This window comes from Dreissena polymorpha, chromosome 2 (assembly GCF_020536995.1).
Source record: "Dreissena polymorpha isolate Duluth1 chromosome 2, UMN_Dpol_1.0, whole genome shotgun sequence".
Lineage (NCBI taxonomy): Eukaryota > Metazoa > Mollusca > Bivalvia > Myida > Dreissenidae > Dreissena > Dreissena polymorpha.
The window spans coordinates 110,657,244-110,672,713 of NC_068356.1; the positions used below are offsets into that span (position 1 = coordinate 110,657,244).

At 35.0% G+C, this 15,470-nt stretch overlaps 1 protein-coding gene across 1 annotated transcript; it reads left to right on the forward strand.

The window, feature by feature from the left end:
• The first annotated feature begins 2,614 nt into the window (after nucleotides 1-2,614).
• LOC127868502 (meprin A subunit alpha-like) lies at nucleotides 2,615-14,870 on the forward strand. Its single transcript, XM_052410331.1, has 11 exons — nucleotides 2,615-2,755; nucleotides 4,969-4,987; nucleotides 5,557-5,636; nucleotides 5,833-5,908; nucleotides 6,115-6,250; nucleotides 8,392-8,567; nucleotides 8,992-9,079; nucleotides 9,662-9,870; nucleotides 12,573-12,710; nucleotides 13,434-13,684; nucleotides 14,731-14,870. Exons 1-11 carry the CDS (start codon nucleotides 2,693-2,695, stop codon nucleotides 14,812-14,814), a joined length of 1,320 nt encoding a protein of 439 aa, XP_052266291.1. The 5' UTR covers nucleotides 2,615-2,692; the 3' UTR covers nucleotides 14,815-14,870.
• The last annotated feature ends 600 nt before the right edge of the window (nucleotides 14,871-15,470 follow it).

Genomic DNA, 15,470 nt, shown 5'->3' on the forward strand with positions numbered 1-15,470 from the left:
TGAATATGCGACTAACAAGTGAAAAAAACACAATAGTTAACATTTTGTTTTCAATTTAATTATTAAGAAACGTAATTAAAATTTCAAACTTTATTTCAAAGTCAGCATTTACGCTGACTATCTTTTTAAAAGATGTTTCTTGTTATATTTAGTTGTTTTTTATATTCGGTTTTAGCGATTATAAAGTATTTTTGTTGTTGTCTATAGTATACTTGTAGTAATTTGTGAACTCGTGTTCAACGTTGTGTAAATTGAGAACTGTGAATATAAACAAACTTAACCTTCTACTTTTGCGTTGTAAGCACCCGTGAATACAAAAGATCGCCGCTATATTTAAAACAAAAGAACGTTTCCCAGACATATCAAATTTTACCCCGCTATAGGAGAATTCACTATGAACGAGGTTATGCAACCTCCCATACTTGTTTATCAGCATAAGTTTTATTTTCCCACATCTATTAATAGCCTCAGATTATGAATGACCTGTGCTGAACAAAAATACTACGTCATTAAGACGCAGCAGATAGTGGACTGTTTTAACTTTTAATCATTCAATAACATTCTCTTCCGCGACACGTTTAATACAAATATTGTTTATAGATTTTGTTTTCTATATACGCTCCGTTCAAAAATATTTCATTTAACACGATATTCACATTATGTTTCCATTTGTGAATGAATATAGTTGAAGAACTCAAACCTCTTGCATAAATTATACAACTCTTTCTCGCGCGGATGCGGCAGATGCGGTGGTTATCACGCTTAGCGTAGTTAAAAGCAGAACGACTTGCAACGTGTCATACTAACATAAGTTGTTCGCAAGCGAACAACTAAAAAGCACCTTCTCCTATCATTCTTAAATGGACATGAAATCCCACGTCACATCTGTGTCATGATTTGTGAATATAGCAGCGGGTTTCGGCTTAGTAAAAATGTTTTTAGATATGAAATGAATTCCCCTCCCCTCTTAAAACCGATTTTGATATTTGTATATGGCATTTTTTCTCATTTCCCTCTAGCAGTAAATGCGCGAAGTTTAAATCCATTCAACAGTAATGCAATCATGCTCGACGCATGAAAAATTAACTGGCACATTGATGTTTCCATTATATTCTGCATGTCATCTACATAATTGCCCTCTATTGCTATATTTGAAGTTCCATTCAATACCATGAAAACAGAATTATGTATCGCAGAAAACAATAGAAAGGAGATAAGATCGAAAGATTAGACGACTTAACGGCCCCGAAGTTCCCCTCCTAAAACGACACGGCGTATGGACATCAGTACTCGTTCCCGTTTTAGGTTTATCATTAATATAATAGTATGTGTAATACAGTGTATCTGTACGTGAAGAGCACACATAACCAATGTCAAAACAGGGCTGCGTGTTCGACACAGATTCTAATTAACGACAGATAAAGTCTAGTACAATTTTAGAAACTGTAACGCCGTCAATATTTGAGTAGATCGTGACTTGATTTAATTGAGTAAAATTAAATTTGATCGCATTTAATTCGTGTGGTTAACACGCGACACAAATATTGATAAGCATACAAAGGAAAAAAGACATACAGAGAGGCAATGTATAACACATGGAAGATTACGATTTTGCATAGTTCACGAATAATGATTTTTATCAATTCCACCGCCGCAAACCAGTAGGGGAGAGTAGGAATTCCCATCGTCCGTCAGTTTGTCCTTAACACGTTCGTGTTCGCTCTATAGCTCATTTTCCTTTTTACGGATTTTCATGCAAATCCCTATATTGCTTAGGTCAATGCAACGATGTGCCGTAGGTTTAAGTCAGTCACACCGGTTTAAGGTCAAGGCTATACTTCACATGATTGAGCCTCGTATGTCATGTCGTATTCGTACTTCCTATTAATGTACCATCATCCCAAGAATTTCCATGGCATTTGACTAGAATGGTTTGGTTATTAAGACTATGAGAAGAAGACACTAGTCATCACACATTTTCACGGGCAAGGTTACATTTGAAGTCCAACAATTTGAACAGATAGTTCCTGACCGCTTGCTATCTTCGAAGTCCTTAAAAGTCCATGATAGTCTGATATGATGTTTAGGCCATTAGGTCTTTCTGAAAAGCGCAAACTAAATCACGCCGTTTCAAGATCAATGTCACATTTGAAAATCAAATATTTTTGATATCTCGTATACCATTAAAAGGATTTTATGAAACATGGACACTACATTTAGGCATAATGCCGCATTTTGAAGATGTGAAAGAGGCAGGTGGCTGTCATGCCTGTGCAAGTTGCAGTAAAACACTACAAATTTATAAACCAGGCATGTATGTGGCTTGCGCAGTCAAACGTTGTTGACCTAAAATGCCATCAACAACAACAACAACATATACATATATATATATATATATATATATATATATATATATATATATATATATATATATATATATATATATATTCCGCTATCATACATATTGCTCCAATAGAATGTAGAAGCTTAAATCTGCGTATGAGTACCGATCACGGATAGTCATTGTTTGGCTTTCATTGTATAACAATTAAGAAATGTGGCCTAAAACGCTTTACTCAAATGTCTACTTACGGTGTCCGCTATTACATAAAGGCTAACATTTAAGGCTATAGATATGATTCAGCAAGGGGCATAGAGATCAGTTGTAGATAGGGACTCACAGATACCAGTCATGATGCTACTGCTGGTAGTCGTTTGTGTTGGGTTTGCTCTAGCTGTGCCTTTGGAAAATGAGGTAAAAACGTTTTGTTGAACGAAAATGCATTTTGTGTTTATTTACCCTTGTATTAATCAACCGTAAACCTGCCCAAGTTAAATTTTTAGTAAAGTAAGCTGCTTTCGTTTCGCCTCGTTTGAATGTCTGTGTCTGTACAAACTAACAGTCCTGCACTTATTCTTTATTCTTAACAATATTCGGATCGATTATAACAAATACAGTGGGTTTTATGCATATGCATGAAGTGCCTTACCAGATAAGCCTCGGCAGTCTGCACCGGCTCACTATGGGCGACTCTTTCCGCTTTATGGTATTTTTCGTTTCAAAGACACCTCTTCACAGCCAAAACCCAGATTAGGGTAAAGTGTCGCCCCTGATAAGCTTATGAGGAATGTCCTAATATGGGACGACACTATACACATGCTATAAGCCCCATTTTCCCAGAGCTAGACTCAAATACTTCGTCAAGCTCGGCCATCCATCTCCAATTCATCCTCATTAAAATAATCAACTTATTTGTCTCGTTTGTATTTTGAGTTTGTGAACGCTAGGCCATACTGCTTCATTTTGTACTATTTAACATAAGCTGTTTAATCGCAGTATTTATATGGTAAAATTTGTTTGAGATATCACATACTGCTTCAAGTATATATGTTTGTGTTTGTTAATACAAATTAATCTTCGTAAAGCCGCTTCAAAGTTTGTTTCTGTTAATGTTATGTAATGTGATGCCATCTAGGTGATTGAAATTGCTTTCAAGTGTGCTTAGTTTGCTTATTTTACATTTGTCGTCATCCATTTAGAACAAAGCTATTTTATGTGATATTATACAAGTCAGGTCATTTAAATAAGAGTTAAACAATCTATGACATACGTCATGTCTAGCACTTATGCGCATAATAGCATTGTATTGCTTTTTTTATTTATTTTCTTTACACAGTATCTACTATTCGATTTTACAAACCAGCATGTTAAAGATCAAGACCGATTCACTCTTTTTAATACACCATTACCAATATAAAGGCATTTCGATTCGTAGGTGAACTCAAAACCTGATTTGCGATACGAAACAATACAAAAAAAACATTCAAAATGTTACCTAAAAACATCGATTGGTTTTGTAAAACATAGTATAAAAGTAAACGAAGTCAATAACGTTTGCTCACGGTGTTCATTACATGCAGCAGATAACGAACCATTGAATGACGTTACAAAGATATTTACTAAATGTTCATTTTTTGTTTTATAAACCCAAATGCCATGCTTACAATTTCCCCTCGATTTTGTCGTTCATGCATCTTTGCGTTATTTCGAAAATCGCGTCTTAATGTTGGATAATTGGTCCCATGCCTAGAATAGAGAGCCTTGATACGAGCCGCGATCTGAAAAAAACTGGGCTTATTGCATGTGCGTAAAGTGTCATCCCAGATTAGCCTGTGCAGTCCGCACAGGCTAATCAGGGACGACACTTTCCGCTTAAACTAGATTTTCGGTAAAAAGGAACTTCCTTTAAACGAAAAATACCATTAAAGCGGAAAGTGGCGTCCCTGATTAGCCTGTGCGGACTGCACAGGCTAATCTTGGACGACACTTTACGCACATGCATTTTGCCCAATTTTCTCAGAACAAGGCTCATATGATCACATGCGAATCGTTTCCTACTGATGCAGCTCACAGGCACTTGGTATTAGTTGCTCCTCCCGCCCCCCCCCCCCCCACACCCCAAGCTGCTACCCGAATTGCCAAACTTCAAAATTGTCCATTAACACACACAATATAAAAAAAAATAGTTGATCGAATTTGTTTTACTATATATATAAGTAAATTATTTGTTTAACTCACTTGTTTGTTTTGAAATTTCGTATAACAATGGGCAATTTAGAGGGTTTTGGGAGAGAGAAGCAGATAGGGAAGAGGAGTAGCAGAGGGGGGTGATGGAAGTGTCTGTGATGCAGCTGGGGTTTCGTTTGTCTTGTTTTTGTATTGTTTGAAGTACATTCGTATTTATATTTATATACAGGAAAACAATCAAAACGTTCCATTCGAGATAACACGCTGCATGAAGTGTGACAATATATAACAAAAATATCTTAATCAACGCAACCTTTGTTTCACTCTTAATATGAAATAGTAAATTAATAGATCTTAATCTGGCCTGCAAACACAAATACACGTTACAGATTTGTTACTTTTACATAACAATAAACACCCAACATTTCGTTTATTGACAGGTACCTGTGGCATATGCTGGTAAGTAAACATAACATGTGTGCATAATGTGTGAATCAATTATACATTCTTTGATATGTCATGCCATATAAAACAAGTAATATTTTTTCAATAGATAGACGGATGAATAGATGGCAATATACACATTACTTGTGAGTAATGTATATTAAAAGCATTATATTAACACATATGTAAAGATAGATATCGAGGATAGTCATATGGCTATATACACACAACTTGTGAATAATATATCTGAAATGTATTATATTAACATATATGTACATATAAATATATATATATATCGAGGGTAACATTAATTTATATAATTTAAGATAATATATCCTCCAGTACCAAGATCTTTCATATCGAACCGTTACATAACTGTGATGTTGCAATGGATTGTATCATACATGTTTAATCCACGATTCCCCATGGCAATATAATACGCTACCATACCATTATCAACGAGTCGTTGAACACATTTAGAAACATATCAATTTACAATTAAATATGAAAAAATATTGATAAATAAATCAATTCATCAAGGTGAATGGACGGTTAAGTGTGCAATTCTTTTTTTCTTCGTACAGAGAACGCGGATATAAACCCGGAAGAAGTGTCAGGATTGTTCGAAGGTGATATTGACCTGTTGCCGGGCGAGAATCCCCTGGTAAGTGTTCCACAGTGATGATTGCCCAAACTTACTCTTGATACACCATAAAGCTCTTAAAAATATGAAATATTTACACTTGAGAACATATATTGCACGACAAAACTTATCTCAATATTCAAGGATATTTAATATGATTTGCTTTTAATAATGTATTTAGAAATAAACTTTTAATTCCCGTCCATATTTCTTTCAGCACCGCAACGCCATCAATGATCGCAACAGACGCTGGGCTCACGGTGTTGTGCCGTACGAGATTTCCTCCACATATCGTAAGTGGTGTTCATTACCCATTAAGATCTTTAACATAAGTTATTTAAATAAATAAGCATCAAATAAAACATGTACGTCAATATTTTACAAATTATCTTTCTAAATTGCAGTTGCGGCCATTCAAAATATCTTTAAACAGGCTATGCCGTATATTAACAGTGGACTTTTAAGTTAAGATGTAATGAAGATTCTTTATAACCCCCAGCCGCGACTGTTCAGAACATCTTCAAACAGGCTATGGCGGAGATTGAAGAGAAGACCAAGGTCAACGGCAAGACGTGCATCCACTTCAAGCCACATGCTGGCGAGCCCGGCTACGTTAAGTTCGTCACCGGAAACGGGTACGTTTTGCAATCTCCCAAACCCATCTCCAATCTTATGAACACCGGCTTCTAATCTCCGCGCAGAGATTTGATACATAGTTCGTCTACCTTTAACCCATATGAAGTATAAGCCCGCGAGAAGATAGGAATGTTACATTTCATTCTCATCTTTAGTGACCTTAAAAGATTCATTAAATCATTTTTATACCATCATCAGACGTGCATTGTCGAAATAAACCACTGTGGAATAAATTTTCCTTTATTTCGGCAGTGCTGAAATATAGCTGTCACGCGCTTTGGAGAATGGTCATATTACTCGGAATCAACTATAAAGTAATCATTTTTAGTAAAATCGAATCAGATTCAACAAAACAAACAATTTGATACCAAGATGTAATATATTTTTAACACATAATGCAACTCAAAAAGCAAAAAAACAACATTATTTGCAAATATTAAGTGCGCGTACTCGTGATGTCATTATAAACACGTCATACGACACAATGCATGTTCTTTCACGCTAAAGATGCAGTTGTTTAGTGTGTTTTTTTCATTATTTCTTAAAAATCGAGGACGTACAGGTATGCTAAACAGAAAATAGAGAATACTATAGGTCGGTGCCGAATAAAGTAAAGTTTATTTTGCGAGGCTTAGAAAACCTGAACCACGAGCCTTGGCGAGTGGTTCAGATTTTCGTGCCGGACAAGATAAACTTTGCTTTATTCGGCACCGACCTAGTATTCGATTTATCCCATCAATTTTCTTAGTCGTAAATTATTTCTTTAAAAATAGAATAGGAAAATCGAACTAGACGGAAAATCCCAAAGATATTTTAAGCAAACATTGTTTCATTATTTTAATCGTGTTGAGCCTAATACATTACAAAAAGATCAGTGACTAACCTGTTTTTCTGTTTATCATACCTCTACGTCCCCGATTTTTAAGAAAAAATGAAAAAAGACACTAAACAACTGCATCTTTAGCGTGAAACAACTTTATTCGGCACCGACCTAGTATTCATTATAATGCCGTAGTGGCCCCTATAACGTAAGGATGTTAGTCACATTAGATAATTGTTTTATTGTACAACCGCATATGTTGCAAGGACATTAAGGCAATACTCCATACCACGTGCTGTTCTCATAGAACATAGTATTAACATTTTAAACGCAACGCATATAATACTCCTTTTTGTTCATTTTGCATATGTTGCAAAATGATTCCATTTATATTAATAGTCATGAAAATATGAACAATAAGAATAATTTTTATTTATGACAATATATTTTCTTTAATTTACTGTTTTGGGTTTGATAAAATGTTATCATTGAGCAAACTGCAGGGTCGTATGATTCGACTTTACACATGTTATAAGCAGACATGTCATTTAAATAATAGTCGATATTTTATCGAACAGTATGAAATTTAAAAAGTTATGTTTTGACTTAGCTAAATGGATTCCTTCTTTTCATTTATTGTTTATTTATGCATTTAATCCATGTTAATATTTTTAATTTGTGCATGTTTTTCTGAGTAAAACGCTTACTTTTAAATGAATTTCGGTTAACGACATAGTCTTTTTTATAAATGCAATTCGTTTATCTGTTGACCCTTAATTATTCAATGCAAATGCAATAAGAAACAATGGGCATTGCTTACGAGCAGAGCGTAAAAAAGCTAGCTACTACTTTAAGTGGGTCAGTTTATATTTTTGAAATTATATACACCTATAGAAGCCAAAATTCATGGCAAATTCATGGCAAAATCTTAATGGAACATAGTAATAATGTGTCTTGATATGAATCAAGGCAAGGGCTGATTTTGGGTCAAGTAGTTTTATTTCAATATTAGGTAAACAGGTCATGTCTTTGACAACATACATGTTTTCGGGTTATATATATATATATATATATATATATATATATATATATATATATATATATATATATATATATATATATATATATATATATATATATATATATATAAATACATGAACCTATAAGAACTGTTTTGAAAGTGAAATACTTCCAAATATATCATTCTGAAAATGTGTCATTCTCAGAGCTAGTGGTGGGCTGTTAATCTCGAAACATTAGATTAACTGCACGTTATTTTATATAAGCCTTTGGATATGTAAACTCGCTCTTTGTTTTCAGCTGCCACACACCCGTTGGCTACATCGGTCGTCAGTCGGACGTGACGATCGGCCCCGGGTGCGAGCGAAAAGGCACCGTCATGCATGAGCTTCTGCACGCACTTGGCTTCTGGCACGAGCAGAGCAGAACCGACCGAGACACCTACGTCACTATCCACTTGGAAAACATTCAGAAAGGTAGACTGGAGTGTAATTTTAGTGAACAGTATTCATACATATGTTTGTGGATACCATCACGCACACATATACATGTTGTATATACAGCAGTGGTCGTAAGTACACGAGAATTCCTTCTTATTAAGATATATTATGAACAATTAACCGGAATTGACATAATCATTGGGGCTCTTAACCAATTTATGCCTAGCGTCTAGAAAAAAGGCCTTAGCAAACAGCGTAGAACCAGATGAGACGCCGCATAATACTGCGTCTCATAAGGGTCTGCGCTGTTTGCTTAAAGGAATTTATGTAAGACATATTATAAATATAGAAATAAATATACTAGACATCCCTTATTTTGAAAATAAGTTGATCCAATTTAGAAGGATGGGAGAGTCCACTAGGCATAAATGGGTTAACATGTAAACGATATGGATTGCAGGTCACGAGGGCAACTTCAACAAGTACCCGACGGGATACATCGATTTGCTGGGACAGCCATATGACTACGGCAGCATCATGCACTACAGGTCAGGAACAAGTAAACAGACTAAATCGGTATTAAGTAATGTTTTTATATCCCTTTTAAACTTCTCTGAAATTATGATTTTGATGCACTAGTAACAGTTTTTTGCAAACGTCCCATGTAATTCATCTTTTTAAAATACTTCGATCGTGTCGCTAATGCTTATTTCATGCAAATTAAAATCAGTGAAAAGCATTCTGATCTAGAATTAAAAACTATATATGTCGAAAGAAAGAAACAATGAGACTGACATTCACGTATGTCGTTATCTTGTTATGTTTTCATGGACTATATATTTTATTTCTACCATTATTTACATAATATAAGACTTTTTCTTTAAAGATAAACTAAAAATCAAACATATATAAAATTATTTGTTTTATGAAAACTGTATGATTACTATCAAACCACGTAATGTTCACTATCGACTTACTGAATATATTCTATTACCCGAACATACTATCGACACACAGAATACACACTATACACCGGGGCATTGTACACGATCAACCCTTGCACGATTTATACTAAAGATCATTTTGAACATGCGTTATGACAGCCGATTCAACTGCTTTCTAACTTACAGCGCCTATGCCTTCGCTATTGACCCCCATAAAATGACCATTGAGCCTAAGCGGCCTGGAGTGACCATTGGTCAGCGAGAAGCTTTGAGTGCCACTGACATTAAAGAGATTCAACTCTTGTACGACTGCGTTGCCGCTGACCCTCATGGAAGCACCTCCAGCCCCTTCGTTACCGCCCCTCCAACCACAACACCAGCGCCGCCCACCGGATGTGAGTGTCTTTTGTATTGCTTTAAACAAATATATGTTTTCGAGTCATAATGACTTGTTAAACTCAATGGTAACAGTCTATGCAAAATAATGAGGCCAAGTATCTAAGTACTGTTAAATATGAAATACAATGTACTCATGCAGAAACAATAAACATGCTGACATGACATCAAGTAAGAGATCAATTTTATTAATATATTTTTTTAATATATGAAATGTTTGAAGTTTGTCTGAAAATTATATGCATACAGCAAAATAAAATTGTTTTTGCAGTCAAAATCAGCAGCCTAAATAGATTTGCCTACATCGCTAATTCGAAATATAGACTATATATTGTTGTTTTCCTTTGGGCTGAATTTGAACTAAAGGAAGACATGTGCTGTTTATAACAGTTTTTCTTTTATTATCATCGCTTTTCTTACTGCTAAACATAATTTATAAAAGTACTACAGCATTTTAAAGAGGCATCGGTTCAAGTAAAAGTAAATGACATGTATGTCACTGAAAAGAACATCGTTCGTAAGGAGTTAATTTAAGTACGTTAGTGCTAATGGAATATTCTATATTCTTTACTATAAATATCGTGAAAAGAAATCAATGTGGAGTAGCAACTTTGTCAATAAATCACCGCAAAACTGGATGGGAAAATAATATATTTGTTTATTCTTTGATTTCATGCTTATGTAAAGTATGAAATGTACCGCAGCACTTTCTCTAAGGGTTTCTGCGCATAGTCATGCCTATATTGTCAATCGGCGCTTTGTGCAACAGATTCACACACTTTCAAAACGAGAGATAAGTTCCATGGTAAACAGCGGGGTATTTTTTAACATATATTTGTCAATAACCCTGATATACAAGTGTGCCTTATAAGTGATCATTCTCTAAGTTAATAACAATATTGATTGAATGAAAACAACTTCTTGATGGTAACGATTCGATTATTGGTGTGTTGCCTGTATATTATGCAGAAGTGTCTAAGTAACTTCTCGCTATAATGTAATTTAATTGTTGACTCGTAAATATGAATTGGTGTTTTAACAGTAAAAAGTAGAGAAGTTGTGATGACAGTTATTATTTGTATTATCATCTTTCGTATTTCGGTCTAACCAAACGATGTCCTATGACAGCTACACATTTATTTAGTATAATCGACTCGGACCAAATGGATGGCATAAACTAGTATTCGCGGCATAGACTCATCAGTTGTCATTTCAGTGTCTTCCAAAATTCGCAGTAATGAATTATGTGCGGAACGTTGTAATGAATATCAACGTTTAAACAAACGATTTATGCTATTGCATTATGATTATAAAAAAAATCAAAGAAATTACTATTGTCGTTTATTGATCAACTGTCTTGTGCTGAGCAAGGTCGTGCTTTGTGCCAATTTTTTGTCACATATGGGACAGGTTTCATTATTTTCGTCAACAGGGTAGTTTAAACAGCTTAAAAATATGGTTTAAACTAACGTACGATGTGCCTGTGTAATCTGAAAAAAATGTGTAAGCGTTCATATATTATACACATATTGTGTCAGACATATAATTTAATACTATTTTCATTTAAATAGAAGATTAGTGTAACGTGTGGCTTGCTAATTAAATACGGTCCCTAAACCCTTTTACATGGAACCTTTAGGACAAAGTGTGGTCACTTCGTTGGGGTGGCTATTAAAAGTCCACTGAAGATTTACGGGGAAATTTGATCATGTATTTTAATTTGCCGAACGCTTGTTTATAACTTCAACGTTTACAATCTCAATCTTAATGCATTAATATGTCATATTGTTAAAATGAAGAAAAGGACTTTTCTCCACGACAGCATACTTTCATTAAGGATTCAAACGCAACTTTAAATGTCCAATGTACTTAAATCGACCTTCGACTTGTTTATTTTAATATGAGACTCTTTTTGCTATGATATTTGATACATTATTTAATTTTTCATTTATTATTTTAAGTTAACTCAATGGACACAATGCAAAAAAATAAATTATACGGTTCTCTTAAAACTCGTATACAACATCTGCGTAATGCAGTCGGCTATTACTGTCCTAACAATACATATCTAATTATAATCAAGTCTTTCAATAGATTAATCTGCCTAATTCGACTGAACTTAGATTCATCAGGTATAAGAATCAAAAGACACATGATAACATGCCATGTTTAACACACAAAAATGCAATTTACCATGATACAAATGATCCGAAAAAACCGTCCTTCTTAAGATAAAAACTTTTTCTAATAAATATTAAATCATATTAAATAATGATAATTTTTACTCTATCTTGGGAAATGTAGTTCTGGAAGAAAACACGAGTGACCAATTCTTAGTGTCTTGCCGTTCAGGACGGAACTTATTTCCTGCTTATTTTTTATCAGGTGACAATATCGTCAAGAGTGTGTCCAGAAAAAAATACAACAGGTTTAGGGCTATATCGCATATTTTAAATACGCTTGAATCTGCGTAATAAACAAAATCTACCTTTTCGATGCAAGATGGTGGCGATTAATCGATGATATACAGAAGCGCGTGAAAAACTATTAAAATAAACATTCTGCTAATTTATACTGCGACAAACGTTGCTCTCGATTTAGGGATATAAGAAAATATTTTTCTGCATATTTTCTTTACAGCAGTGTGACTTCAAATAAGAATAACTTGCATGGCTTTTAATGTACTCTATTTACTCCACAGCTGACGTCTGCACATTCGATACTGGTCTTTGCACATGGACAAATTCGCGCGCGGACACGATGGACTGGACACGTTACCATGGCTCTACGCCGTCTGCTGGAACCGGTCCAACGGCCGACAATACCGGCTCAGCAACACGTATGTTGTCTCAAAACGCACTGTTACACTTCTCGCATACTTTTCTAGTACCTTCTCTGTAACTGTTTACGAGTAACATTTTCTTATTGTTTCTTGAGCCATGTTTGGAACCAATAAAGTTTCAGCGCGGAGGCTGGCTTTACACGTGTGCGTTCTCTTTAGACTTAAATCAAGTTTTAAAAGTTGAACATGATTGCAAATATTGTATTTACTGATACTTGATAATTGTTTTAGCTGTATAAATTTTCGGAAATGGCATCATCGGATGTCACACTTACAATGGAATACATCATCTTTTCATCTAGTTATTAGCTATTCAAAATGGTCCCAACCTAATTGAAAAACTGCTGACTAAAAAGAGCATTGTTTGCTTGCAAAAACAGGTCCACCACGTTTCAAAAACAAAACAATGTGAATTATTGTCTGGGACTTTCACGATCAAATTGACGGATGCGATTTCAGTAGGATTATTCCGGTATTCGCTGCCAAAAAAAACGCCGAATCCGTACATGCTTGATACCAATGTTTCCTTATAACAAACAACTGTACCAATCGTTGCTTCATGCAAACAATTAGTGTTGATAGGGCATGCGATTTTAGAGAATTCTACATAGGTCAACACTCTTTATTCCCTCAAATTAGTTTAAATGTAAAAAAAAATAAAGTAAATTCCAAAATAAGTCTTTTATTGTATGACGAAGGTCTTTTTTTTACATCTTTCAGACTACTACTTGTACTTGGAGGCAACCGGCCACGCCAATAAGGTTGCCCGCCTCGACTCGAAGCTGTATCCGGGCGGTGACTACTGCGTCGACTTCTATTATCATATGCATGGTGCTGGCATAGGTTCCCTGTACCTCAACGTCAAGGCTGGGGCACAGATTATTCACTTGCAGAGCTGGAGTGGTGAACATGGCACCTCGTGGGCTCACATCCGGTTGAACGCCAAAGTGCATACTACCGGTTATTTCAACGTATGTAAAATGTATTAGTATTATAGGATACTTAAATGTTGCTGTCCGTTTAGCGCAGCGGTTGGTAAACTCGCTTTTTACCTCGTCGACATGTGTTCAATCCAGACTGCCGCTTACCGTTATGTGAGATGGATTGTTATCTCCGAACCGGGTAGTGGGATTTCCTTCGGATAATCCAGTTTCCTAACTCGAACAAAACCACATATAATGTGAATTTCTTGTAGCAAAAAGTTAAGCTTTCATTAAAAGAAATGTCTCTACTTTCGAAAGTCAGTAAGTTAATTAGGCGCGGCTGGATCGCATACACGTCGAAATACACACACAGATACATTGTTATTTTGTCATTGTCTCTGAATTATATGATGGTTTCAATCCCATGACTACCGTTTGATTTAGAAACTTAACCTTGTCATGTCTGCCGTACCGACTTTTGGTTTAAATTTAATTTATTTAAGCTCGATTGCATCGAAATCCGTAGGCTTCTTTCAAACGTTCTCGAGTCCATTTCCCGGGACTATAACCAGTTTTTGGTGTCTATGGGGAAGATCTTTAGAACGTTATCACAATGGGGATCAAACCCATGACCTCTCGGTCGCTAGGCGGACACCATATCCACTACGCCACGGCGACCCCGTGTACCGACTTTTAATCAAGTGCGTATGATGTTTGAAGTTGATGTTGGTTATTTCAACCAAAAATAATGTTATAATTTCATGACTGCCTTTTATATTGCTTAAGCTCCTCATTTGAACCTTAAGTGGTATTTAAAAAAAACTGCTTTATTTTACCCCTCCTTTCATTTACAAATCTCGTATATTATATTCCTGTGTATTAACTCCCGCTTTGGCTACGGCGCACCATTCCTTATCGGCGGGTTTTAATATAATGATGTAACGGAAAAAGTGCAGTAAATTATTGATAAGTCAGCTGAGTAAAAAACAATCAAATAATATTGATAATATATCGATACAGGGAACGTATAAACCCATGGAGGAAACGAAACTTCCTTAGACCAATCTTTTTTAAGCGTATGACTACCGTTACAGTTCGAGTTCGAGGGGCACACAGCCACCAACCAATTGGGCGATATCGCCATCGATGACATCACCATCCATCCCGGAAACTGCTAATCACGTGACTGCATGGATCCTTATGTACTCATGTCCAATAAAGTTCAAACAAACTTCATATGTGTTTTTGTGTGTTAAGCTGACTTTAGGATGAATTGCCCGTCTGGGCTTTTGTGATCCTTCGTACTGACTGACAGAAAAAGATCGGTCCACAAATGCTTACTACATGCGAGTTGTGCATATATATATATATATATATATATATATATATATATATATATATATATATATATATATATATATATATATATATATATATATATATATATATATATATAGTTATATAAGTAAAATGTAATAATCCAGATTGTGAATATTATATAATAAAAGTAAAAACACGTGTCTGGGATTTTAAATATATATTGATTTAGCCAACGCGTTTCGCATAGCTCATCAGGGCATAATACAATATATTTCAACGTCAAAATGTCATGGAGATAACGTCATATCAATAATGACGTCATAACGTCAATAAATATTAAATGAAATTTAATTTGGGTTTAAATACATGTATAAAATGTTGTTCTTTTGCTAACCTAGCTGAAATATTGTTTGAAAATAGCTTATAAAATGGAAATATTTTAAATTTTGGTTCATTATGTGAACATTCATCTAAATGTTTACTTAAAGGCATCTGTCTTGTTGAGGGGTCTCGC

What these genes read in the sequence shown, in the direction of transcription:
- LOC127868502 (XM_052410331.1), top strand. Translation starts at nt 2,693, where the DNA reads ATGATGCTACTGCTGGTAGTCGTTTGTGTTGGGTTTGCTCTAGCTGTG. An exon ending in TGCCGGGCGAGAATCCCCTG is followed by an intron (nt 5,637 to 5,832) that starts GTAAGTGTTCCA and finishes TATTTCTTTCAG; the next exon opens with CACCGCAACGCCATCAATGA. An exon ending in AAGTTCGTCACCGGAAACGG is followed by an intron (nt 6,251 to 8,391) that starts GTACGTTTTGCA and finishes CTTTGTTTTCAG; the next exon opens with CTGCCACACACCCGTTGGCT.